Raw genomic sequence first — 24,037 nt, forward strand, 5'->3', positions numbered from 1 at the left:
CTCAAGGTCTGACAATTTGAAAGACAAGCAGTTGGGGGTAAAGTGTGCGACGCAGTTTGCGTAGGCGGACGCGGGCGCCGGGGCCCTTTAAGGCGGGCCCCGCCCACCCGGAAGAGCTCGCCCAAGCCCCGCCCCCGCGGCGCCCCGCCTTCTCCCCGCCCGCGCCGGCCCGCCCCTCCGCCGGTGAGTGCAGTCACGTGAGCCGGGCTGCGGTGGCCCGCTCCGCGCAGTCATGGTGGCCCCGGTGTACGGCTCCGCCGGCGGCCGCCTGGCCCGGGCGCTGACGCGGGCGCTGGCGCTGGCGCTGGTGCTGGCCCTGCTGGTCGGGCTGTTCCTGAGCGGCCTGACGGGCGCGATCTCGCTCTCGGAGCGCCAGTGGGGGCCCGACGGGCCGGTTCCGCCCGCCTCCCGCAGCCGCTCGGTGCTCCTGGACGCCGAGACTGGCCAGCTCCAACTGGTGGATGGCCGCCACCCTGAGGCCGTGGCCTGGGCCAACCTCACCAACGCCATCCGCGAGACCGGGTAAGGGTTGGCCCGACCCGCGCGGGACCGGCCGAGGGAGGGGTTGCGTGGACCCCGGGCCTCGCCTGCTCCCAGAACAGTGACCCTGTCTCCCCGAGGGTCACTTTTCCCGCTTCTGCGGCTGCGGCACAGCCCTCTGGACCAGGTCCCTGGTGAGTGGGGACTAATGCAGCGTCCCTCGGCTCATGGGGACCATCCCTTGCCTTCAGCCAAGGGTGACAGTACCTCCGTTACCCTGGAGACCAGATCCCTGCCACCCAGGCCCCAGGGAGTCCGTCTGGATCGGGTCCGCCGAGCACAGCCCCCCTCCCCCCTTCTTGGGCCAGAAGGCTGCTGATAGCGCTTGGAGAGAGAAACTCACTTCCTGGGTTGTGGTGGGTACCCCATGGGTGCCAGCTTCCTGCCTCTGTTCCTGAACCAGGGCGGCAGGACTGAGCCTCGATTCTAGGCCAGTGGGAAAAGCGCCAGGGCCCTAAATTCACATAGACCCAGATAGTGTTTTTGCCTGGGCTCTGCTGCGCCTTCCTTTCCCGTCTGCTGGTCCTGTCTCGCGCCTGGCCAGATAGCACACAGCCAAGTGCTCGGTCCTTGGGCGTCACGGTCGCAGCCCTCATCGCTGGGACCTTGGCTGTTGCTCCAACCCCCCTGCCTGTCTGGGCTCCCGTTTCTGTGACTCAGATTTTGGATGTGCTCCGCCAGGAGGTGGGGAGGTACCCTTCTCGGGCCCTGTCCCAGGGCTTGTGCCCATCCATTCATTCACTCACCTGATGTACTTGGCCTTGGGGACGCAGAGCCGAGCAAGGCGAGGGGGAGGCAGACAGTGCCAGAAGGGAAAGCCGGGTCCGTGGGAGTGGGAGAGTTGCCTAAAAGCCTTGTCAGCAGGGCTCAGGCGCTGCGTCAAGGCTGTGCTGGGGTCCTTGTGAACCCTAAGTTCCCCTCTGCCCCCTCCCACCGCTCCCATCCATTTTGCTGGCCTGCATTAATTCCTGCAGGTGTTGCTTTGTGGGACCGGGGAGGGCATCATTTATAGGGGACATTGTGAGGAAGGATTTGCTGCAGAAACAGCAGGTGGGGCTAATCTGGGAAGGCTCCCAGGGAGAGGAGGCCACAGGGTGGGCTAGAGTCTATGGCAGGAACTAGAGCTCTGTGGCCCTGTGACTCTGGAATCTGGTCACCCTTTCTCTGCTGACTCATACGTGTTTTGGGCCCTAACAAAGCCAAGAGGGCATGACAAATGTCTGCCCGAATGCTAGCTAGGAAGGAGGCACAGGGGTGAAGCCCAGCAGAGGGAGGGGGGCTTTGCCTTCAGGAGGCCCCCACGGGGCTGTGTTGCTCTGAATTCTAGAAAACAGACGTTGAGAGAGGGCTTCCTTGATTGTGCTGAATGGAAAGGTCTTTCAGGCCCAGCTCCTTTGCTCTGTGACCTTGGGTAAATCCCTTCACCTCTCTGAACCCATTTCCTCCTCTGAAAGGAAGGAGGGAAATTCAGTGGGGGTCACAGAAAGCACCTCAGTTTACTGAAGGAAGGAATGAGGGAAAGAAAGGAACGGATGTCCTCTTTTTACAGGTGGGGAAACTGAGGCCTGAGACAAGAGGCCAGGTCTCTTCAGTACTTCTCGCTCTCCCCTCCCCTTTCCAGCGTCCTTTCTGTCCAGTCTTCCCATTTAGCGCCTGGGGCCATGATATAGGGAGAACCGTATTCGAAGCAGGGAAACTGAGGCCCTCCAGAACAGCCTCTGAGAACTCAGAGGTAAGACGAACATCATGTGGGGTTTCCTGGCCCCCGATCGGCAGAACCTCCGAACTGTGGGCGACTGTCTCATTTTCCCAAGGATGGAGGCCAGGGTTTTGACTCTTGTTTACCTGGAATCGAGGCCTCTCCTCCTTCTGTCCCCCAGATTTGGCCACAGGGGACCCTAGGGTGGCCTGGCAAAATTCCACGTCTGCTTCCTACACAGCCTGCCCTTTCTCGGTTGTGCTGTATCTGACCTTGGCAATGCTCCCCGTGAGGCCTGAAACATTTAGGATTTGCTGCGTGGGCATCTGAGCTGCCCCAGGAGGCAGAGCCTTCGCCAGTTTGGCTCTGACCTTGGTGCTGGGGAGGCTGAAGCGTCCAAGTCCTACCTTTTCCCCCTTCCCTGACCACCCCCCTCCCTCAACCAGCTACTTGATACAAATCACAAATTTAACCTATTGAGAAGCAGAGAACTGGGGCGCCTGGGTGGCTCAGTCGGCGAAGCGTCTGACATCAGCTCAGGTCATGATCTCACGGTTTGTGGGTTTGAGCCCCGCGTCGGGCTCTGTGCTGACAGCTCAGAGCCTGAACCCTGCTTCGGATTCTGTGTCTCCCTCTCTCTCCGCCCCTCCCCTGCTCATGCTCTCTCTCTCTCTGTCTCTCAATAATAAATAAACATTTAAAAAGTTAAAAAAAAAAAGAAGAGAACCAACCCAAATCCACCAACTAACAAGCAGAAACTTGTCAAGTGGTTAAATACTGTCCAACTGTTCTTGGAAGTCGGAAAAGGTAAACATATTCCATCAAGAATGAGGAAGGAGCGATAGCCCCAGGTAAGGTAGGGTAGCCTCCGACGTACTGAGGGGGTCCAGGGTACTCTGTGCCTTGCAGCAGGATGTGGTGACCCGTGGAGATTTGTGCCCTCAGCTCATCTCACAGGAATGGGCTGGTTTCTCTCAAATATGGCCTCTTTAGACCCTGGAATCGTCAGGCATTAGGCACTGACAGCATAAAATCAGTGTGACCTATAGACTTTCCAGAAAAAACAAAAAAAAAAAAAGGAGAGAGATGGAGGGAACAGATCAGTACTGCCAACTTTTTATTTTTGTCGAACGAGTGCATTAAGAACAAAACAAAACAGCATTTATTGACCTCTGTCGATTGTATCTCCTAAAAGATCAGCTGATTTAGAACCAAATAAGCAGAAAGGACACGGCCTTTAACAGAACGCAGGCTAATGGGTACATGAAACTTTAGAAATACTCGTCAGTGGCTCTCTTTTGACCAGGGATCGGGGTAGAGTTTCACAAAATTGTCAGTCAGCACAGGAGTGAAGGAATCCAGGGTCCCTTTGCCCACATTCAAGCTTCCCCATTTTACAGATGGGAAAGCTGGGGCTGGAAAGGCAAGGAAGGGTGGTGTGAGGCCAAGTGTCTGGTTTGCTATCAGAGAGATTTGGGCTCTTCGCCTGCGTCATCTCTGTGGTGAGGATGGTGACAACCTTGGAAAAGAAATCACTGAGTGGGCGCCCTGGGTGGCTCTGTCCGTTAAGAGGCCGACTTTCTGATTTTGGCTCAGGTCATGGGCTCACGTTCGTGACATCGCGGAGCCTACTTGGGATTCTCCGTCATCCTTTCTCTCTGCCCCTCTCCCCCATAAACAAATAAACATTAAAAAAAAAAAATCATTTGATTAGGGATCCTTAGCGGTCAGCCTCCGGGCTCCAGCCCTGAAATCTGGTGGCTTCGACCAAAGCCCCCTGAATGGGAACTTCCTTGACGCAGAGTGTTCTGGAGATCGGGCAAAGGGATTAGAACCCACCCCAATGGAATCACGTCAGTTGCCCTTTGGAATGAGACTAGACAGCACACCAGGAGATGGGGGTGGAGGGTGGTGGGGTTATCACTTCCTGCTTAGTCTTCCTCGTTTCACTTCTAAGTTTTTGGAATTATTATATGAATAATTAATTGGATTATATAAGTAGTTAATTATTATACAAGTAATTTTTGTGGTAAGAATCCCAGCAGTTTATAAAGTCAAGACAGGATGCATGAAGTAAATACCCCCATGTAGAACCACTATTAGCTCTTTCTTCCAGAACTTTCTATGCATCGATAGGCCTCAGTATGTATACCTATGTAGAAGCATAAGTATGTGTGTGCGCATGTGTGTGTAAAATGCTTTCACACATAGGGTTATCCCGAGTCTACCAATTGCCTTTCTCTAATTAAAAAACATTTTTTAGGGGCGCCTAGGTGGCTTAGTCGGTTAAGCGTCCGACTTTCACTTAGGTCATGATCTCGCAGTTCGTGGGTTCGAGCCCCGCATCGGGCTCTGTGCTGACTGCCAGCTCAGAGCCTGGAGCCTGTTTCAGAGTCTGTCTCCCTCTCTCTCTGACCCTCCCCCGCTCACCCTGTCTCTCTCTCTCTCTCTCTCTCTCTTAGAAATAAATAAAACATTAAAAAAAAATTTTAAAAACAAAACAAAACATTTTTTAAGTTTATTTATTTATAGAGAGAGACAGAGACAGCATGAGTAGGGGAGGAGGAGGGAGAGAGAGAATCCCAAGCAGGCCCCACACCGACGCGGGGCTTGAACTCATGAAGCCGTGAGATCATGACCTGAACCGAAACCGAGAGTCACATGCTTAACTGACTGAGCCACCTAAGCGCCCCTAATTTTTGTTTTTAATGTTGTCTCTGACATCTCGTCAGCACATGGCGCTCTTTTGTCATCCAAGCAGTCTCTCTGTTATGTCATTACTTGTTTACACGCCGCCCCCTCCTCTCCTCCCCTGCATTAGCGTTTGGAAGGCTGAGCCTGCATGTCATTCATTGTCTCCTACCCAGTAGGCTCTCAAAGGGGCTTGCTTGGTGAAAGTATCAGGTGTGCACATTTTGATCGTCTTTTCCTTTCCAGCATCTTCTCTGGGACCAGAGCCCCCGGGGGCTTCTGAGCCACCTCCCCATGAGGCGGTCCTTGCGGAGCCTGCCTGTGCCTTGTTTTGCTTCACGCTCTCATTAGCGTCTCCCTGTTGTCCTCGTTTTCTTCGCAGAAGTTGCCTTAACTGGTGTTTCTCCCCAGGTGAGGCAGTCGCCTGGGTGAGTAGTGTGGTGTCCTTGGAGCAAGGATGAAATCCAGAACCATACGGGAAACGACGGGTCGATTTGGCCGCACAAACACGGAAACCTCCGTGTGGCAAAAACAAAAGCAGGAAAAAAAAATCAATGAAAACGCAAACATATTTTCAGTATTAGTGACAAGTGGGAGAGCTAATCTAGAGAATTTCACAGATTGATAGGAAAAGATAAACACAAGGCAGAAAAGAGGAAAGCGCATGAACCAAAGAACTAGAAATGACAAACATGTAGAAACAAGTGCGATTTAACTGATGAAAGGATTTTGATGACAGCAACACGATGGAATTTTTCAACCATCGCTGTAGCAAAGATGAAGAAGATCGATAGGAATTGTTTCCAGCAAGGAGGGTGTACATCGTGACAAAGCAGTCTGTTAGTTAGAAACACAGGGCCTCGGGCCCGGCCCCAGACTTTCTGATCAGGATTTGCTTCTGAACAAGGCCTCCTAGCGACAGGGATGCACACCAGAGTTAGGGAACCAGAGTTTCCCAGGAGGAATGGCAGCCAGCCTGCCTGGAATTGAATTTTGGTTCTGCCCTTTGCCGGCTCTGTAACCTTTGGCAAATGTATCAGCTAGTACCAGACAGCAGCGCTGTGTAACAAAACACCCACCAGACCCAGTGGTTTATAAAATAACTGAGTATCCTCATGGATCCGTGGGCCGGCCTGGGCAGCTCTGTTTCATGCTATGGGTCTGTGGACCCAGTCTGCTCCATGTTTCTCTCGTGTTTCTGGGAGCAGTGGGCTGCCTGGGGCATGTTCTCACGTCAGTAGCAGGGGCACAGGAGGGCAAGTAGAAACAAAAGGGGCCTCTTTTTTTTTTTTTTTTTTTTTTTTAGTGTTTGTTTATTTTTGAGAGAGACAGAGCACAAGTGGGGAAGGGGCAGAGAAAGAATGAGACACAGAATCTGAAGCAGGCTCCAGGCTCTGAGCTGTCAGCACAGAGCCCGACGCGGGGCTCGAACCCAGGAACCATGAGATCGTGACTTGAGCCGAAGTCAGTCACTTAACCGACTGAGCCCCTCAGACTCCCCAAAGGAGGCCTCTTAAAGGCTGATCTTATAACTGGCACATGGTCATTTCCGTCCATATTCTGTTGGCCAAAGCAAGTCCAATGACATGACTGAGACCACATCCACAGGGCGAGGAAGGACTTGGCCACTGGTGCGAGGGACCACAAAGTCCCATGGCAGAGGGTGCAGACACCGGGGGGGTGGTGGGGGGGAGGGAGAGGACAGAAGCTCAGGCTCTCGCAGCAGTGATGTAACTCTGTGCCTTAACTTCCTCCTCTTCTGTGCGATGGGGAGTAACAGGGCCGACCTGGTCAGATTGCCAGATGGGGATGAGGATCACTGAGTTACTAGAGAAGTGATAAGAGCCGCATCTGGCACACAGGAAGCCCTCAACTGCCCGTGGCTGATAGGCTTGTGGGGGGTGGGACATAGATCAGTACCGTTTTCAGGGGGAAGATGTTTGTCGGTGTTTATTAAAACGAAAAATACGTGTGCCCTTTGACGCAGCAGCGCCTCCTGATGGACGTTCATGTGAATGGCAGCTCCTCACTCCGTTTCTTAGGCTTTGCATCTGCCCCGGCGCTGACCAGCTGTCCCCTGTCCTCTCGCCTAGGTGGGCCTTTCTGGAGCTGCACACGAACGGCCGCTACAATGACAGCCTGCAGGCCTATGCGGCGGGCGTGGTGGAGGCCGCCGTGTCTGAGGAGGTAAGGCCAGACGGGGGGCAGCCTGGGCCTCCTGCTCCCCGCTCTCCCCCCCACCGCCCTGTGACCTCCAGGGAGCTTCAAGGGCTCTGAGGTCAGGCATGTGCAGGGGGCCCCCCCGCCTGTGCCCCCAGCCCTCCACCGACCTGGGGAGCAAGGGCTTGGGTGCATTCTTGGAAAACTTAGGTTAGGTGCTATCTGATGCCTATAAAAGATATATAACATGTTCCAAGTCATGAAACACAGCGATGCAGTGAACCTCCAGATGAAAACCTAAGGGTGTGGCCGATACCTTTGAGGCCCGGCCCCTGGCCCCCAGAGCACCCGTCACCCTAAATGCGGCCTCCATTCATGAATTCGTTTATATGGAAATATACTTCACGTGCCATAAAACTCACTATTTTAAAATGTACAGTTCAGTGGTTTTAGTCTATTCATAGGGCTGTGCATCCATCACCACTACCTACCTACAGAACATTCTCATCGCCCCAGAAAGAAAGCCCATACCCACACCTCCTCCCTTGTCCCCTAATCTACCTTCTGTGTAGACTTGCATATTCTTGATGTTTCGTATGAACAAGTGAGTGGTCGCCTGTGTGTCTGGCTACTTTTACGCGGTGTTTTCAAGATTCATCTACGTTGTAGAGTATATCGCACTTCACTCCCTCCTGTGGCCACGTAATCCTGTATTGTATGGATGGACCCCATTTCATTCATCCATTCATCCGGGGATGGACACCTGAATTACTGCCCCGCCCCAGTAACTGAGTTTTGCTACATCTGATGGTTTCTCAGACCACATGCTAATCTGCCATACTTGATTTGGGGCTCTGTGAAAGGGGTCTCGTGCATTTCAGAAGTCAGCCGGTATCACAAGTAGGTACGGCTGTGTGGCAACAGCCATTGTCCCCCAGCATGGGTGGGGGTGTGACACCCGCTCTGGCAGATCATTTGGCAGTAACAGAGTCGAGCCTGCCCGCGCCCTGGGTCCCAGTGGCCCTGCTCATTAGGTGTGCCCCAGGTGACCCAAGGACGCACCTGAGGTGCCCAAAGCTGCCCCGAGGTGGCAGTAGCCAAATGCCCCTGGCGGGTAACAGAGGGCCCAGATGGCAGTACAGTGGCAGACAGCCGACGATAGAGCCTTGACGGGGAGTGAGGAACAGAGATGCCTCCCAGGTGCTCGAGGGTGAGAGGGAACGAGCACGCAACAGACCACAGCACACAGTGGGACACCCCTTTATAAAACTCACACTCCGGGGGCGCCTGGGTGGCTGTCAGTTGAGCGTCCGACTTCGGCTCAGGTCATGATCTCACCATCCGTGGGTTCGAGCCCCACATCGGGCTCTGTGCTGACAGCTTGGAGCCTGGAGCCTGCTTCAGATTCTGTGTCTGTGTCTCCTTCTCTCTCTGCTCCTCCCCTGCTCACGCTCTATCTCTCTCTCACAAATAAACATTAAAAAAAAAAAAAAATTAAAACCAAACCAAACCAAACACTCCTAGTTCTGACACCCAGCTGTAGTTTGGGACACCCACCTGGGACCTTGATGTCTAGGTAGCTGCTCAGACGCCAGGCCTGTGCTGCTTGGAGTGCTCGGCGGTGAATGAAACCTGATTCCCTGTCTCGGGGGGCCTGTAGGCGGCCAGGAGCACAGGGGCAGGGCCCCAGGGCTCCCCTGTAAGGAATCCCCAACCTGATCCTGTACATCCCACCGAGGCTCAGAGAGGTGAGGTTACTCACCCAGGATCACACAGCCCGTCTGCAGAGAAGCCAGCATTCAGACCCGGCTCTGTCTGCCCAGAGGCTCCGCCACCTCCCTGTGGGCCCCCGGGGGCTTCTCGTGAGCGGTAACTGTGTTCTGTCCCCAGCTGTGTCCCCTGCACCCAAGCCAGAGATTGGTGTAAGACAGGCACTTGGGAAATGCTTCTGGAAGCAGCAAAAGGCTGCATGGTGGAGGTGGTATCTTATTGAGGCCTCGCGGGCTGAGTAGAGTTTGGGTGCATTTCAGGGAGGTGGCAGTGGAGCGGGGGTCCTTAAGGGATCAGTCTTGGGGGACTGGGTGCTGCCCCGGTCCCCTCACTGGCCTGCGTGTCTTGGGAATATTTCCAGTGTGGTGAGGGGTGTGGCTGGGAGTTAGCCCGCCAGCCTTGGCCCAGCGAGGCCGGCGCTTTGGGAAATTACCAATCTACATCTTTCCGTGGTTCTAGTCTTGACCCTTTGATTCATTACCTTGATGACCTTGGCTGAGGACCTCACCTTCTTGTGCCTCGGTTTCTGCAGCTATAACGCGGGGATGGGGATGGTAGCACTTTCTTTACAGAGTCGCCGTGGGGACTAAATGTGTCACTTCATGCAGAGTGCCGCTAACGCTAGGCGGAAAGTGGGGGAACTTGCCTCGCCCTGCTGGAACGGCCCTGCGTGGATTTGGGATTCCAGGCCAGGCCTGACTGTCAGGGCAGCCGGGGCCGCAGGGCGACCTGGAATGGCCTCACTCATGCACCTGGGGATTGGCTGGCTGTCAGCTGCCGTGACGGGGCCGCGTGGTCTTTAACCTCCCAGCAGGCTGGCCCAGGCTGGCTCGTGTGACATCAGAGCAGGGGGATGTTGAAGGGCTCGTGAGGGCTGGTTGAACGGGCAGAGCTTTCTCTTGCCCGCACATCACCTGTGAGCTCCCTGCTGCGTCCTCGGTGCTTAGGACGGGACACGGTCGGTGCGCAACAGCGGTAGTTGACTGACTGCCTCCAAAGATGAGGGTCTTCGGTAACAGACGAGGCAGGATCCTCCCCAAGGCTTCCCAAGGAGGGAGGCTCCAGAGGCGTGGGGAGCCGGGTGGGGGAGGAGGGCCTTTGGGGAGGACAGCCAGCGCCAGCAGAGGCGCAGAGGGGGTCTCCCAGGGCGCCTGTGCTCTGTGGAGGCCTGGCTGGGTAGGGGTGAGGCATCGGCGCCCGAGTGGGGAGCCAGCCGGGTCCTCCGCGAGGGGGCAGGCCGGCTGCCCCTTCCTGCCCGCGCCCACCTCATCTACCCTGCAGCTCATCTATATGCACTGGGTGAACACCGTGGTGAATTACTGTGGCCCCTTCGAGTACGAAGTCGGTTATTGCGAGAAGCTCAAGAGCTTCCTGGAGACCAACCTGGAGTGGATGCAGGAGCAGATGGAGCTGAATAAGGGCTCTTCCTACTGGCATCAGGTGGGTGCGGCCCCTGTGCTCAGCAGGGGGGCGGTGGGCTGGGGCTGCTTCGGGGACCTGATTCTGCTGTGGGTGCTGCTGCCCCGGCCCGCCTGCCTCCCGCCCCTCTTCCCCAGCCCTTTCCCCGCACTCTCTCCTTTGTCCGCTCCTCCATCAATCAGGCCTTCCTCTTTCCCTCCCTCCCTCCCTCCCTCCCCATCCACCCAGCCACCCATCCATCCCTTCATTTGTCTGTCCATCCATCCAGTCTTCCTTCTCCCCCTTCTTCCCTTGCCCTCTGTCCGTCTCCCATCTGTTCATTCAGACATCTACCCCCGTCCACCCATCTACTTATCCATCCATCCATCCACCTGCCTACCTACCCACCCATCCATTTACCCATCCAGCCATCACCCATCTACCTGTCCACCTACCATCCATTTATCCATCCACCCATCCACCCATCCAGCCATCCAGCCACCTACCCACCCCCCTATTCATTTATCCATCTGGATATCTGCCTACGCACCCATCCATCCATTTATCCATCCAGCCATCCTGTCTTCCCTTTCCCTCAGTCTTTCCCTCTCTCCCTTCCACCATCCACCCATCCATCTATCTTGCATTCACCCCTCCCTCCCTGCCCTCCCTTCCCTCCTGCCCCACCCTCTGGGTGTCTGGTTTGTCTGCACACTTACCACCCACAAGCGTATCCATCTTTCATTCACTTCGTCTCACCCATTTGTCACCTCCGCCCATCATAGCCCAGCTTTCAGTTCTTCCACCCACCACACCCCCGCCACTGATGTGCCCCATTTGGTTGCCTGCCTGTCTCCCTGCCCACTGTTTACGTGTCTGTCCGGTTTCCCCCTCCCCTCCCCCCCATTCCCGTCCCCAGCTGCCTGTCTGACCGACCACCTTGTTGGCTTTATTCCCCGCCTTCTTCCTGGCCATCGGCCACTGAAGCACCTGCCGGTGTGAGTGTCCGTCTGTAGCTCCATCACGTCTCCCCTCGCTCCCCGTCTTAAGTCTCACCAGGGGCTGCCCTGTTCCCGTGGGATGATGCCCACACACTTCTTGCACCCTCTCTGTCCCCAGCTTCGTCCCTTGCTGACCTCGCTCTGTGGTCCAGCCTCCCTGACCTCCCGGTGCCTTGAACAAGACGTGTTACCTCTTCCCTCAGCGCTTGTGGCCTCTGCTGCCCCTTCTGCCAAGAGCACCTCCTCTTCCCCCTCTGCCTGGCTCGCCCCCCACCCCTCACCTCTGTCCGGTCCCCACACTTCCCTGCGGGCTCTAGTGAGGGACTCAGAGTCTGTCTTCCGCTGGACCCGAGCCCCGTGAGGACAGGCAGGGATCACATCTGCTTTGTTCACAGTATTCCCGGGGCCCAGCACATAGTGGGTGCTTTATATGTAAAGACTTGTTGAACGTTTATAGATGAAGGAACGGATCTGACTTGTTCTGTCAGCCCATCCAGTCTGTGCACCTGATTGGATGTCTGTCCTTCTGTCCACCCTGCCATCCATCTGGACGATTGCTTCTCTTTCCTTCCTTTCAACTTAGCAGCCTCCCATCCATCCCTCAGTCCCGCCTGAGTCTCATTCCATGTATCTTAGCCTTTTGTCCATCCATCCATCCATCCATCCATCCATCCATCCATCCATCCATCTCGCAGATGCTAAGTGCATGGTGTGTACCCACCGCTGGTCAAGGCCCTACGGGGGACACAGTGATGATCTCCCTGGTTACAGAGCAGTAGCAGTGACGATGAGACGTCAGTTACATGAGATACATGCCCTGAGGCAGCAGCGCAGCCAGTAGCTAAACTCAGAATAGGGAGCAGTTGACAATGGGTCAGGGCTGGCTGGGAGGCTTCCTGGAGGAGGTGGCTTTGACCTGGGCTCTTAAGTGGGAGTGATTTAAGTTAGCACAGGGAAGAGACATACAATTAACTAAGCGAGGGCAAGAAGGGTGGGTGCTGGGTAAGGAGGGTGCACCTGGGCCGCTCCTGCTCTGTCTGGGTCCCCAGACCAGAGCCCCTCCCACTGCCTCACCCTTCCCCTGCCCCTCCCTCAGGTGCGGCTGACCCTCCTGCAGCTGAAGGGTCTAGAAGACAGCTACGAAAGCAGTGTGACCTTTCCAACTGGGAGGTTTACCGTCAAACCCTTGGGGTTCCTGTAAGTGCCACCCCCAGAGTGGGCAGGGTGGGGAAAGGGCCCCTCCTCACCTTCCAGGCAGACAGACCTGTTTTGCCACCGCGGGCCCAGCCCCTGAGCGCTCAGCTAACCCTCCAGAGCCACAGCTTGCTCCTCGGGGAAAGGGGCGTGGGAACGCGCCCCGGCAGGCACGGCGACGCTCTGGTGGCCGGCCCTCCTCAGCCTGTTGCAGCTCTCCGGGGACCTGGAGGACTTGGAGCCGGCCCTGAACAAGACCAAGACCAAGCACGTCATGGGCTCTGGCTCCTGCTCCGCCCTCATCAAGCTGCTGCCTGGCCAGAGTGACCTCCTGATCGCCCACAACACCTGGAGCTCCTACCAGAACATGCTGCGCGTCATCAAGAAGTACTGGTTCCAGTTCCGGGAAGACCCCCAAGGTGGGTGGACGCTGAGGGGGGACGGCCTCCTCCACGTGTCTGGGGCTTGGCTGTCGGCTGGGTGCTGGGGCAGCCGGACTAGCTCAGGCTCCTCCGTGTGACAGTGGGGCGGGGAAGTGTGGAAGGGCTCTTGAAGGCTGATGGCAGCTGGCGCAACATTCCGCTGCTCAAGGCAAGTCCAGTGGCCGGCTCAGGTTTGAGAAGTAGGGAACACGAATATGCCCTTCCTGTCCAATGTGAAAACTTTGCAACTAAGGCCCAAGTACCCCAGAGTGTACCCCCCGCCCGCCCCGATCCCTGGCCCCAGTGCCCATCTGGAGGGAGCCACTGCCAAATGTTTGCAGTGCCTCTTTTTTAGCGACACTTAAAAATCGGATGTTCCCAGGAGGTGGCGAGGTGGTGGGGAAATCTATGCTCCCATCCTCAGCCTACGGGAGTGGGGCCTGGTGCCGCCACGTGGAAGCGGAACCAGCCGGCTTCTAATAAAATTCCAAATCTGTCACTCCCATGGTCCGGCAGTTCTTGGCTCGGGTCTGTCCCTAGAGAAACATTGCGATTTCTGCACGGAGACTGTGGACAAGGATGTCAACTACAGTAATGGTTCGGAAACAATCTAATGCCCATTAATTTCAGTGAATTTCTGAATCGACGTGTATACAGAGACGTGTGCACGGCACCTGTGTAGGGCTGGAATGTTTGCAGGTTGAACAGCCCTGAGTGCGGCACCCGGGTTTGTCCTCACCCCAGCACGATCTCCATCTGACTTTTTATCGCATAGATGAGGTCTGCCCGCTTCGGAGTGTTACGGGAATGGAAACAGGCAGCGTGTGCTCGCCTGGGTCTGAACTCTGAACTCCCGACACCTGTCAGGTTTAATCCATATTGTCATCTGTAGCCACAGATCTACAGGTTGCTGTACGTCTCTGAACACTGTAATATCTTTTTAAAAAACCTACGTAAGGGTCGCCTGGCTGGCTCAGTCAGTAGAGCCTGCGGCTCTTGATCTCAGGGTCATGAGTTCGAGCCCCACACTGGGAGCAGAGTTTACTTAAACAAAAACCTGCATGAAGTTATACATGTGTTATAGAAAATTGGAAAATACAATAAACGTTCACATACAATCACAATCACTTTCAACGCCCCACAACCCAGAGGAGGTCGTTTCAGGGAATGTTTGGTTATGTTTTTTCCTAGACTGAAATATACCTTATTTTTCCGTTTGCTTTCACTGATTTGTATGATGCTAGGAATACGTGAATACGTTCTTGCTGACAGAAACTCTAGCAATGTAGACGAAGAAATACATACCTCCTGTTATACCCTTTTCCTGAATTCCAGACCCCTCCTAAGCAGACACCTGTCGCTCCTTTGTTTTGAATCTGTCTAGATTTCTTTGGATGCATTTATAATGTGTATATATGAGCCTTTTTTAAGTTAAGACTTTTATTTATTTTTTAAACATTTCTTCACTGTTGAGAGTCAAAGAGAGACAAAGTATGAGCAGGGGAGGGGCAGAGAGGGAGGGAGACACAGAATCTGAAGCAGGCCCCAGCTGCTGTTCAGTGCTGACAGCTCAGAGCCTGACATGGGGCTCGAACCCCCGGACTGTGAGATCATGACCTGAGCTGAAGTCGGATACTTAACCGACTGAGCCACCCAGGCGCCCCAAGACTTTTTATTTTTTAGAAAAAAGCTTTAGGTTTACTGATAAATTGAGTAGACAATACTGAGAATTCCAATATCTCCCCACTCCTTTTTCCTATTCTAAACATGTTGCGTAGGTGCATTTGTTAACAATTGATTTACTGATGTCCATGTGTTACCATCAACTGAAGTCCGTAGCTCACATTTAAGTTCAGCCTCAAAAGTAGAGTTGTACGGATTTTGGTAAATGCACGGTGATGCGTATTCACGTTTACAGTATTACACACAAGAGTTTCACTGTCCTAAAAAGTTTGCTTTCTGTTTTAAAAAAAAATTTTTTTTAACGTTTTATTTATTTCAGAGAGAGAGAGACAGCATGAGCAGGGGAAGCAAGGGAGGGTCAGAGAGAGAGGGAGACGCAGAATCTGAAGCAGCTCTGAGCCAGCTGTCAGCACAGAGCCCGATGCGGGGCTTGAGCCCACGAACTGTGAGATCATGACCTGAGCCGAAGTTGGACGCTCAACCTACTGAGCCACCCAGGCGCCCCTCTGTTTTTTGTTTTTTTTTTTTAAACATGGAAAAGAGCATAGGCTTATATGTAATGTGCTCCCTTTGCTCAACAGCCGGCCTTGGACAATTTCTGAGAACTGCCACATTCCGTCCACCTTTTAAATACTGGATGCTAAACTTTAAACTAGTTCTCCTTTGAGGACTTGGGCCACGTTCAGGTCTTTGGTGTTTCGAGTGGTGCTGAGGCAAGACCAGTGGGCCCCCAGGTGGAAACACAAGGTTAAAAGACGGACGTCATTAAACATTTTAGTCTCGAGCTGCACACGCTCAAATGGCTTCCAGAAATGGCCGGACCAGTTTACACCTGTCCGCAAGGCTGTGCGATGTCAGCTTTCCCCTCAACCTTACCGGCGCTGGGTGTGATGCTTTCTTTCCACTTTTGACATTTTGTCATGGGTGATATGTGACATCCTGGGCTGAGCTTTTTCTTTTCTTTTTTTTTTTTTTTTTTGTATTTTCTTTACTGATGGCTAGCTCAAACACACACTTAGGATGTATATGTTGATGGGTGTGGACAAACATAATCATGTAACCACCACTCAACAAAGAACGTTTCCATCGCGCCGTAAGTTCCTTGTGCCCTTTGTAGTAACCCTTCAGGCAGCCGCACTCCTGATCTCCTTCCCATTAGATTAGCTTTGCTGTTCTAGAACTTCACCTAAACCTGCACTAATTTTTAAACTTTTCTGGTAGTGTAAAAAAAAATTCTGGGTGGATTTATTTGTTAATTTCATCATTTGTTAATTTCACTGTAGAATGAACCGTTTTAAAGTGAATAGCCTGGTGGCATTTAGAACATGCAGCCACTACCTGCGTCTGGTTCCAGAGGAAGCCCCGGTAGGCGATCACCCCCGTTCTTTACCCCCCACCCAGCTCCTGGCAACCACTGACCTGCCTTCTGTCGTAGACTTGCCCATCCGGACACTTCATGTGAATGGGATCGTGCAATAGTGGTTTTGTGTCTGGCTTCTTTCACTCAGTACGATGCTTTCAAGGCTCATCCATGGCATCTCGAGTATCGGCATTTCATTCCTTTTGATGGCCGAGTAATACTCCACTGTGCGGGGAGATGACATTTGTTTGCCCGGTGTTACTGATGGATGTTTGGGCTGTTACCACCTTGGCTCCCACGCTGACTTTTAATAACTGGAACAACGCGTGTTCACTGTGGAACGTTAGAACATACGGTTGAGCGGAAAGCAGACGTGAAACCTGTGATCCGCCCCGTCCCCAGCCCCCAGAGAACCACCGTTAATGTGGGTTCTTTTCCCTTCCGGTTTTAGCTGTCCAGTTATGACTTTACCTTTTTAACTTTTGTGTATTTGTTAGTTACACAGAGAGGGCTCCCTTGGTCCCTGCCCTGAAGCTGGCCCTGGGCAAGCGCTGGTCTGGATACGGTGCCCCTGGCTGGAGGCGAACCGTACACGGCCGTGTGCCAGACGCTCGGCACGTCGGCACTCTTGGAAATTAAATCCTTACACCTGCCACCTTGGACAACATGGACAAACCTGGAGGGCATTATGTGAAGTGAAATGGTCCAGACGCAGAGACACAGATACTGTGTGATCTCATTTGTAGCGATGAAGCAGAGAGAAGAGTGGTTGCCGGGGTGGGGCAGGGATGAGGGCGAAGCAGGGCGACATTAGCCGAGGGTACAAAGTTTCCGTCCTGGGGATCTAAGGGTAACAACACAACAGGGCCATGGCGCTTGAAATCTGCTAGGAGAGTAGACCGTAAGTACTGTCACCACGCACAGAATGGTAACGTGAGGTGGTGGACGCACACGAGAGCTTGAGTGCGCATCATTTCACTGTGTGTGTGTAAGTGTGTGCGTGCACATGTGTGCGCACATGCTTCGGATGATCACAGTGCACACCGTGGATTCATCGTTCTGTCTCAGTAATTCATCACTTATATCTCAGTAAAGCTGGAAAACAAGCCAACAAAAACAAAGCCCGTGCTCTCAGACTTCGGTTTTGCACTCTAAGTTCTCTTTTTCACGTGTCTTTGCAACTAAAAAAAAAACAACAACGGGTGCCGGGGGGTGGTGGGCGGGGGGAGGGCGGAAGCCAAGGGTGCCTGGGTGGCTCAGTCAGTCAAGCGTCCGACTCTTGATTTTGGCTCAGGTCATGATGTCACGATGGTGAAGTCAGGCTCTGTGCTGAGCGTGGAGCCTGCTTGAGACTCTCCCCCGCACCCCACCCCCCGCCCCGTCCCCGTCCCTCTCTTGCTCTCTCTCAAAACTAAACTAAGTTAAACTAAACTAAACTGTTACTTAAAAAATTTTTAAAGGAAAGCCAAAAAGGTTCTAGTAAGCAAAATATATGTTTAGAGAAATGTGTGTATATCTTTTTTTTTTTTTTTTGCTTTCGGCTTTCCTTTTTACATGCACACATAGACGCGCACACGCACACACGGCAAAGGGCGCGGTTTGCTAAACATCAGAACATATGGACACCCCCCCAGGCCTGTTGCTTCCCACTCGGAGGCTCTGATGTCTTGGGTTGGGGCACAGGGGTCCCCGCATGGGCTTGTCTGACCCGCACCCCCATCCCCTGCCGGGCTTACTCTCCCTCCTGCACCCCCGCAGTGAACTCTCCCCTGGCTCCTGGCAACAAGCTGGTCTTCTCGTCCTACCCCGGCACCCTCTTCTCCTGCGACGACTTCTACATCGTGGGCAGCGGGCTGGTGAGTGTCCCTCTCATGTCGCCGTTCTCCCCGGGGCTGCCGATCCCTAGTCGCTGCCGGGGCTCCACGTCGTCTGCTCGCGATCGGCTCCTCAGCGATCCATCGCCGGTTCTGGGGTCCCGTTTGCAGTTTTGTTCATGTGCCTTTAGCATAAGCCGTCCCCCACTCCGCTGCGACCTTGCTGTTTCTCACGCTGCCTTCCCACTTACCTTCCACACACTCCCTCTAACCCGGCCAGGTTTTCTGAATAAATGTTGTTTCCAATGTGTTGTTTTTAAATCGGTTTTCCTGGCCGGGGTCCAGACTCATTTAGAAATCTGTTCTTGGCATCCTCGAGCCGGGGCACTGAGCCCTGAGATTGCAACATGTGGAGGAGAAAAAACATCACTTTAAAAAAATACCCTTCTTGCAGAAGGTGCCAGATCCCCGGGGTTTCAGGGAGACGCGTGGGGTTCAGTTCCCTTGCACGGGGAAGTGCGTGAGGGCCAGGCCGTGGGTGAGGGGACCCCAGCTGCAGTCCTGGTGGGGAGACGAGGGGACCGTCTGGGGAAGGACTGCTGAGAAACTTTCATCCAGGTCCCTAGCAGGTGTCCCGGTGAGAAATTTACCTTCCGGCAGGGTCTTTAAGGTGGGCAGACACCTGTGATTTCTCTTGGTGACAATCTTAGGTACACATGCCACGGGTGTGTCACCTGTGCTGCGTGGGAGGGGGTGCTGAGTTTCGGTTTGGTGGCGGTGGGAATAAAGGCAGAGTGCCACCCCCCCCCCCGGTCTGCGGGCTCCCTGCGCACCACCCCCGGCTCAGAGCTCCCCAGGCCCCTTTCCAGGCCACTCCGGTCTGAGCTCTAGCAGTGGCTTTGGATGCTAAGAGCGGTGGAGTGAGGGACAAGGAAGGAACGGGGTGGAGGGAGTGGAAGAAGGTGTTCCCCCCCCCCCACCCCCGCCCCGGGCATTGCGATCAAGGATTGGTTTAGGAGCTGGAATTTGGTGATGGAATCTTGGCCCATCCGCTCGCCAGCCCAGAACCTTTGGCACGTCTCTTAGCCTCTTCAGGCCTCGATTTACCTTTTAGTAAAGCGGGGCGTCAGCAGTCCTGCCCTGTGTCCCCCAGGAAGGCCATGGGAGTTCTCTGAGACGGTAGAGTGTACCGGGCTCTCAGCGTCCGGCCGCCCGCCCTTCCCTGTGGAACCGCACAGGAGGTGTACAAACGGGTGGTGTCTCTCTGGGCCAAGACTGACCGACTCAGTCGGGAGAATGGGTCCATAGGGGCAGCTCCCGGGCTCCGTTGGGGGCCGCTCTCCGGGACAAAGCTGGACGCATGATCGGAAAGCCCCTCAGGGAGCCGGTGAGGAACGTGCCCCCAAACCAGGACCTGAGGCTTCCAGAAACTGTAAATAATTGGTGTGCGGACCATGACTGATGCAGCACCGCCCCTTGGGTGGCAGCGCGCCCTGGTCGCGAGTCAGGTGGCCCTTCGGGCCCTTGGGTGCAGCGTCCCCCCGCCTTTCCCCAGGTGGCGCTGGAGACCACCATCGGCAACAGGAACCCGGTGCTGTGGAAGTACGTGCAGCCCAGGGACTGCGTGCTGGAGTGGGTGCGCAACGTCGTGGCCAACCGCTTGGCCCTGGACGGGGACGCCTGGGCAGACATCTTCCAGAAGTTCAACAGCGGCACGTGAGTGGGCTCCTGGCCCGGCGGCCTCCTCACCCAAGAAATGGTGACGGTCAGATGCCCGGGACCTGACGTGGCACCAGGGCACGCACCCCACACCCCCCGTAGAGCCCTCGTGGTTCCCTCGAGTCGGAAGGTGTCTTATAGTCTTCTCCCTTGTCTTGTACTTAGGGAAACTGAGGCTCAGGGAAGGAAAGGCCTCGCCCGTCTCCCGCAGGCTCCTCCATCCAGGGACAGGCCCTCAGAGGGAGGCCAGGAAGAGAACCTGGAACAGGAGAGCTCTGGGGAGGGGGAGGGCTGTCTGAGGAAGTGGGCCTGGCTGGACTCTTGTTCCAAGAAGCACTAGGGAGCCATAGATGCCTCTGGAGCAGACAGTTTGGTGAGAGCTGAGGACACCTGGCCAAGCTGCGACGTCAGGGTGACAATCAGACGGCCAGACCTCCCCAGCGCCACCCCCACCCCATGACTGTGCGGGGCACTGGGGGGGCGGGGACGGCCAGGGCGGCGGCCCCGGGATGTGTTCAGTCCCCTTTCCTTGGGCACGGCAGATACAACAACCAGTGGATGATCGTGGACTACAAGGCGTTTGTCCCTGGCGGGCCCAGCCCTCGGAGAAGGGTGCTCACTGTCCTGGAGCAGATCCCGTGAGTGCCGTGGGGGGGGGGACGGTGCTCCAGGCAGAGGGCACTGCCTGGGCACAGGCCTGGAGGCTGGAACGGTGTGCGGGACGGCCAAGCGGGAGAGGAGGAGAGCTACCCCGGGGCAGTGGGGAGCCATCAGGGGCTCTTGAGCAGAGCAGTGCCCACGGGTGCACCTTTTCTCACCAGCTCTTGCCCCGTCTCCCTTCTCGGTCCCAGGGGCATGGTGGTGGTGGCCGATAAGACGTCGGAACTCTACGAGAAGACCTACTGGGCCAGCTACAACATACCGTATGTCCTTCCCTCCCCCCGCCCCACACCTGCCTCACCCCTGCTTGGCTCTTCAGGCTGGTCAGGGGCCCTTCCGTGCATGGTCGTTTCAACCCTTGGAGCAGAGAAGCCACTCTGCCCTTTCTTAGGGCCAGGAAAGCCCTGCTGGTCTGGGGGTACAGCTGTGGGCTTAGGCCTGCTTCCAGAGCAGGGGGTGGGGGCTGGCCCTGCGGCGGCGCCCCCGCTGCGCCTCCTATAACGAGGCCGCACGGCCATAACCTCTTGGTGCTCGCCATGCTCGGCCAAACGAGACATTTGATACTTAGGACCACCTCACGGTAGCCACGGCCAGTTCCCATTTCACAGATGAGGAAACTGAGGTCTCGAGCTAACGCCTGACTTTCCTGAGGTGCCGTCCAGGCCACAGCTGTTCAGTGGTGAAGTCGGCATCTGAACCCATGTCTCTGGGGCTGCAGCACCCAAGCTTGGTCACCTTACCACCACCCCGCACCCACCCCACCTCCTCCATGAACAGAAGACGTTGTTTCGTCCTGTCCCCTGGCTGTTAGTGATAACGTTCCTGTGTGGCCGCCCCGCCCCCCGGCCGCAGCCTGTGTGGTCAGAGGTGGTGAGTGGCTGTCTGCCCGCCCACAGGTACTTTGAGAGAGTGTTTAACGCTAGCGGGATGCAGGCGCTGGTGGCCCAGTACGGTGACTGGTTCTCCTACGACGGGAGCCCCCGCGCCCAGATCTTCCGGCGGAACCAGTCGCTAGTGCGTGACCTGGACTCCATGATCCGGCTTATGCGGTGCGTGGGGGCACCTGGCGTGAGCCCCGAGTCCCGGAGAGCTTTTGGCGCGCCCTCCCCGCCCTCCCGGCAAGGCCGGGGGTCGCAGGGCGGCGGCGACCTGCAGCCGCTGGTGGGGCGGCCCCGTGGCACTGCCCGCATGTCCCGGAGGAGGGCGCGGAGCAGCTGTGGGCAGGTACCCCGTGCCCGGTGCCGGAGAACCAGCACGGAACGGGGGCACCGGCCGGGGAGACGCAGGCGGTCGGACGCTCACAGGGACGCGCCGGCGAGGCTCGGACTGGCGGAGCCCGGAGAGACGCAGCAAAGGCGCAGGACAGGGCATCTAGCCTGGCCGGGGATGGGGGGCCTGAGCAGAGCTGCAGTGCCGATGCAGGGCCGGGGGGGTGGTGAGCAGAGCTGCAGTGCCGATGCAGGGCTGGGGGGGCCCCGGGCGGCGGGGCAGCAGGCAGGAGAGAGCGGGCGGCTCTGCCTCCGTGGCCCTCTCCTCCCGGCACGACTGATGCCCCGCCCTTCTCACGCGCGCAGGTACAACGACTTCCTGCACGACCCGCTCTCCCTGTGCAAAGCGTGCCGCCCGCAGGCCAACGCAGAGAACGCCATCTCCGCCCGCTCTGACCTGAACCCGGCCAACGGCTCGTACCCTTTCCAGGCCCTGCAGCAGCGCTCCCACGGGGGCATAGACGTGAAGGTGCCGCCCGCCCCGGGCCTGGGGGCAGCGGGTGGCCGGGCAGGAGGCTGGGGCAGCGCGGGGTGGGTCAGGGTCCAAGTTAGGGTCGGGGGTCAGGGCCCTCTGGACTGGGGCGGCTCCGGGCCCAGCCTCAGCAGCCTCTGCCCGGCCCGCAGGTGACCAGCATGGCGCGGGCCAAGGACTTCCGGCTGGTGGCGGCCAGCGGCCCCACGTGGGACCAGCTGCCCCCGTTCCAGTGGAGCACCTCGCCCTTCAGCGGCCTGCTGCACATGGGCCAGCCTGACCTCTGGAAGTTCTCGCCCATCGAGGTGTCATGGGACTGAGTCTCCGTCTCTGCCCTGCCGACCCCCGCGGGGCCACCCACTGGCTGCTGCCCTGACCTCCTCCCCGCCTGCCCCATGGGCTCCGTCTCCCGCGGTGCCCAGATCTGGGGCCGGGGTCTTCCAGGGTCACTTTCATCCGGGTCGCCTCCTGGGGGGGACACGGGACCTGATGGGGCCCAGGACTGACTGCTTCACTCCCCGTAAGTGGGCAGGTGCCCCCTGGTCCCCGCCCCTGGCATCTCTCTCTCTCTCCGCCTGCTTCTCTCTCCCCCAGCCTGGGGCCCTGACCTCATGCTGGCCTCTCCTGAGGGCTTGGGAGGGGTCCTCGGATGGGGTTCGGGGCCCCTGCCGCGGCAGGAGCCGACCGTTTCAGTCCCTGTCTCCCAGTTCCATTCCTGTCGGTGTTCTGGAACTTCGGGAGTTTCAGCCCTGAAACCTGGGCGCCGCCCGTGGTTGGCATCCGCCCTCCCCTCCCGCCCCCGCTTCCTCAGGAAGCCCCCTGCCCCTCGTGGGCAGCTTTCCGGACGACAGAAACTTGAAGACAAACAAAAACCAAAGTTTCTGGTGACCTGTGGCTGGAGGGGCGTGAGCGTCCTTCTCTTGGGGGGCAGGCGAGAGTGTGGGCCCCTATGCTGCAGCCTAGGGCCCCCCGCCCCCCCAGCTGGGGCCTGCCCTTGGCCTCAGGGCGGTGCCCACAGCTCCCCTGCCGTCGGAACCAAATTGCAGGCTGTGCTGCCATTAAATGAGAGGCCGTGGCCCCTGTGCTGTGCTTTCTGGGGCAGTGGGGAGAGCTGGGTCGGTGCTTTTTCTCCTCTCTGGTTTGGGCTCTACACCATCCACCCGTGCGTTGTCCTGTCCATCCTTCTGTCTACCCACCCATCCATTTATTCATTTGCTAACCCTCCTATCTGTATCTACCCAGCCAGCCAGCCAGTCACCCATCCATAAATCCATCCATTTTCCATCCACCCATCCATCTACCCACCCACCCATCCATCCATCTATACATCCATCCATCCATTTTCCATCCACCCATCCATCTACTCACCCATCCATTCATCCATAGATCCATCCATTTTCTATCCATCCATCCATCCATCCATCTACTCACCCATCCATTCATCCATAGATCCATCCATTTTCTATCCATCTATCCATCCATCCATCCATCCAACCATCCAGATGTTCACTGGGCCCCTGCTTTGTTCTGGGTCCTGTCCTCTGGCCTTCTTAGCCAACAAGACCTTCCCAAGTTCCGTTATGGAATAGAAATCAAGACAAAACAGAGCCTGTCACCATCTGACCTTAGCCGGCTGGTGGACCCCAGCCCTCAGCGCCTCAGCTCTTGTAATGGGCAGAGGGGTCTGCCTCGCCTCTTTTAGGGGTTTTGTGCTGACGCAGGCGGGACGGTGGAGGCTGGAAGCAACCCTGTTCTGGGCAAAATCTCCTGAACTGAGCACGATTTTAGTCCCAGTCTGTCCCCGGGAAGAATTCTGGGCCCCAGGGGCTGCTGGTTTGCTGTCCCTTCTAGCCCTTCCCCGCTATCCCGTCCCCCGTAAACTACATGTTTGCCTGGCAGGAAATCAGTGGATGGGACTGTGTCCAGGGCGGGCTTGGTGGGGGCTCCCACTCTCCCCTGAATCTCGCAGCCCCGGCTGTTTGTAGGACTGTGCAGGCCTGTGTGGATCCGCCTCGTGTCCTGAGGGGCTAGAGGGGTCTCGGCCTTCACTCTGACCTTGGGGATTGAGTGAATTGCCTGAGGCCGCTGTGGGTGGTGCCGGAATGCTCCTGAGCAGGTGGGTGTCCCTCTCGGCCTTCGGGGAGCCCCCTGGCAAGCCCTCGCCTGTTTCCTGTGCTGGCCTCGGC

General features: G+C 56.5%; 1 protein-coding gene across 1 annotated transcript; it reads left to right on the forward strand.

Annotated features, from left to right (window-relative positions):
* The first annotated feature begins 183 nt into the window (after positions 1–183).
* PLBD2 (phospholipase B domain containing 2) lies at positions 184–22,929 on the forward strand. Its single transcript, XM_039238639.1, has 12 exons — positions 184–522; positions 7,024–7,117; positions 10,142–10,300; positions 12,356–12,456; positions 12,658–12,872; positions 17,677–17,774; positions 19,288–19,448; positions 19,994–20,089; positions 20,303–20,374; positions 21,008–21,160; positions 21,686–21,848; positions 22,004–22,929. The coding sequence occupies exons 1-12, from the start codon at positions 233–235 to the stop codon at positions 22,169–22,171; spliced, it is 1,770 nt and encodes a 589-aa protein (XP_039094570.1). The 5' UTR covers positions 184–232; the 3' UTR covers positions 22,172–22,929.
* Positions 22,930–24,037: the final 1,108 nt, after the last annotated feature.

The sequence above is a fragment of the Hyaena hyaena genome, unplaced genomic scaffold (genome assembly GCF_003009895.1).
Source record: "Hyaena hyaena isolate Hyena2069 unplaced genomic scaffold, ASM300989v1 scaffold_0, whole genome shotgun sequence".
Taxonomy (NCBI): domain Eukaryota; kingdom Metazoa; phylum Chordata; class Mammalia; order Carnivora; family Hyaenidae; genus Hyaena; species Hyaena hyaena.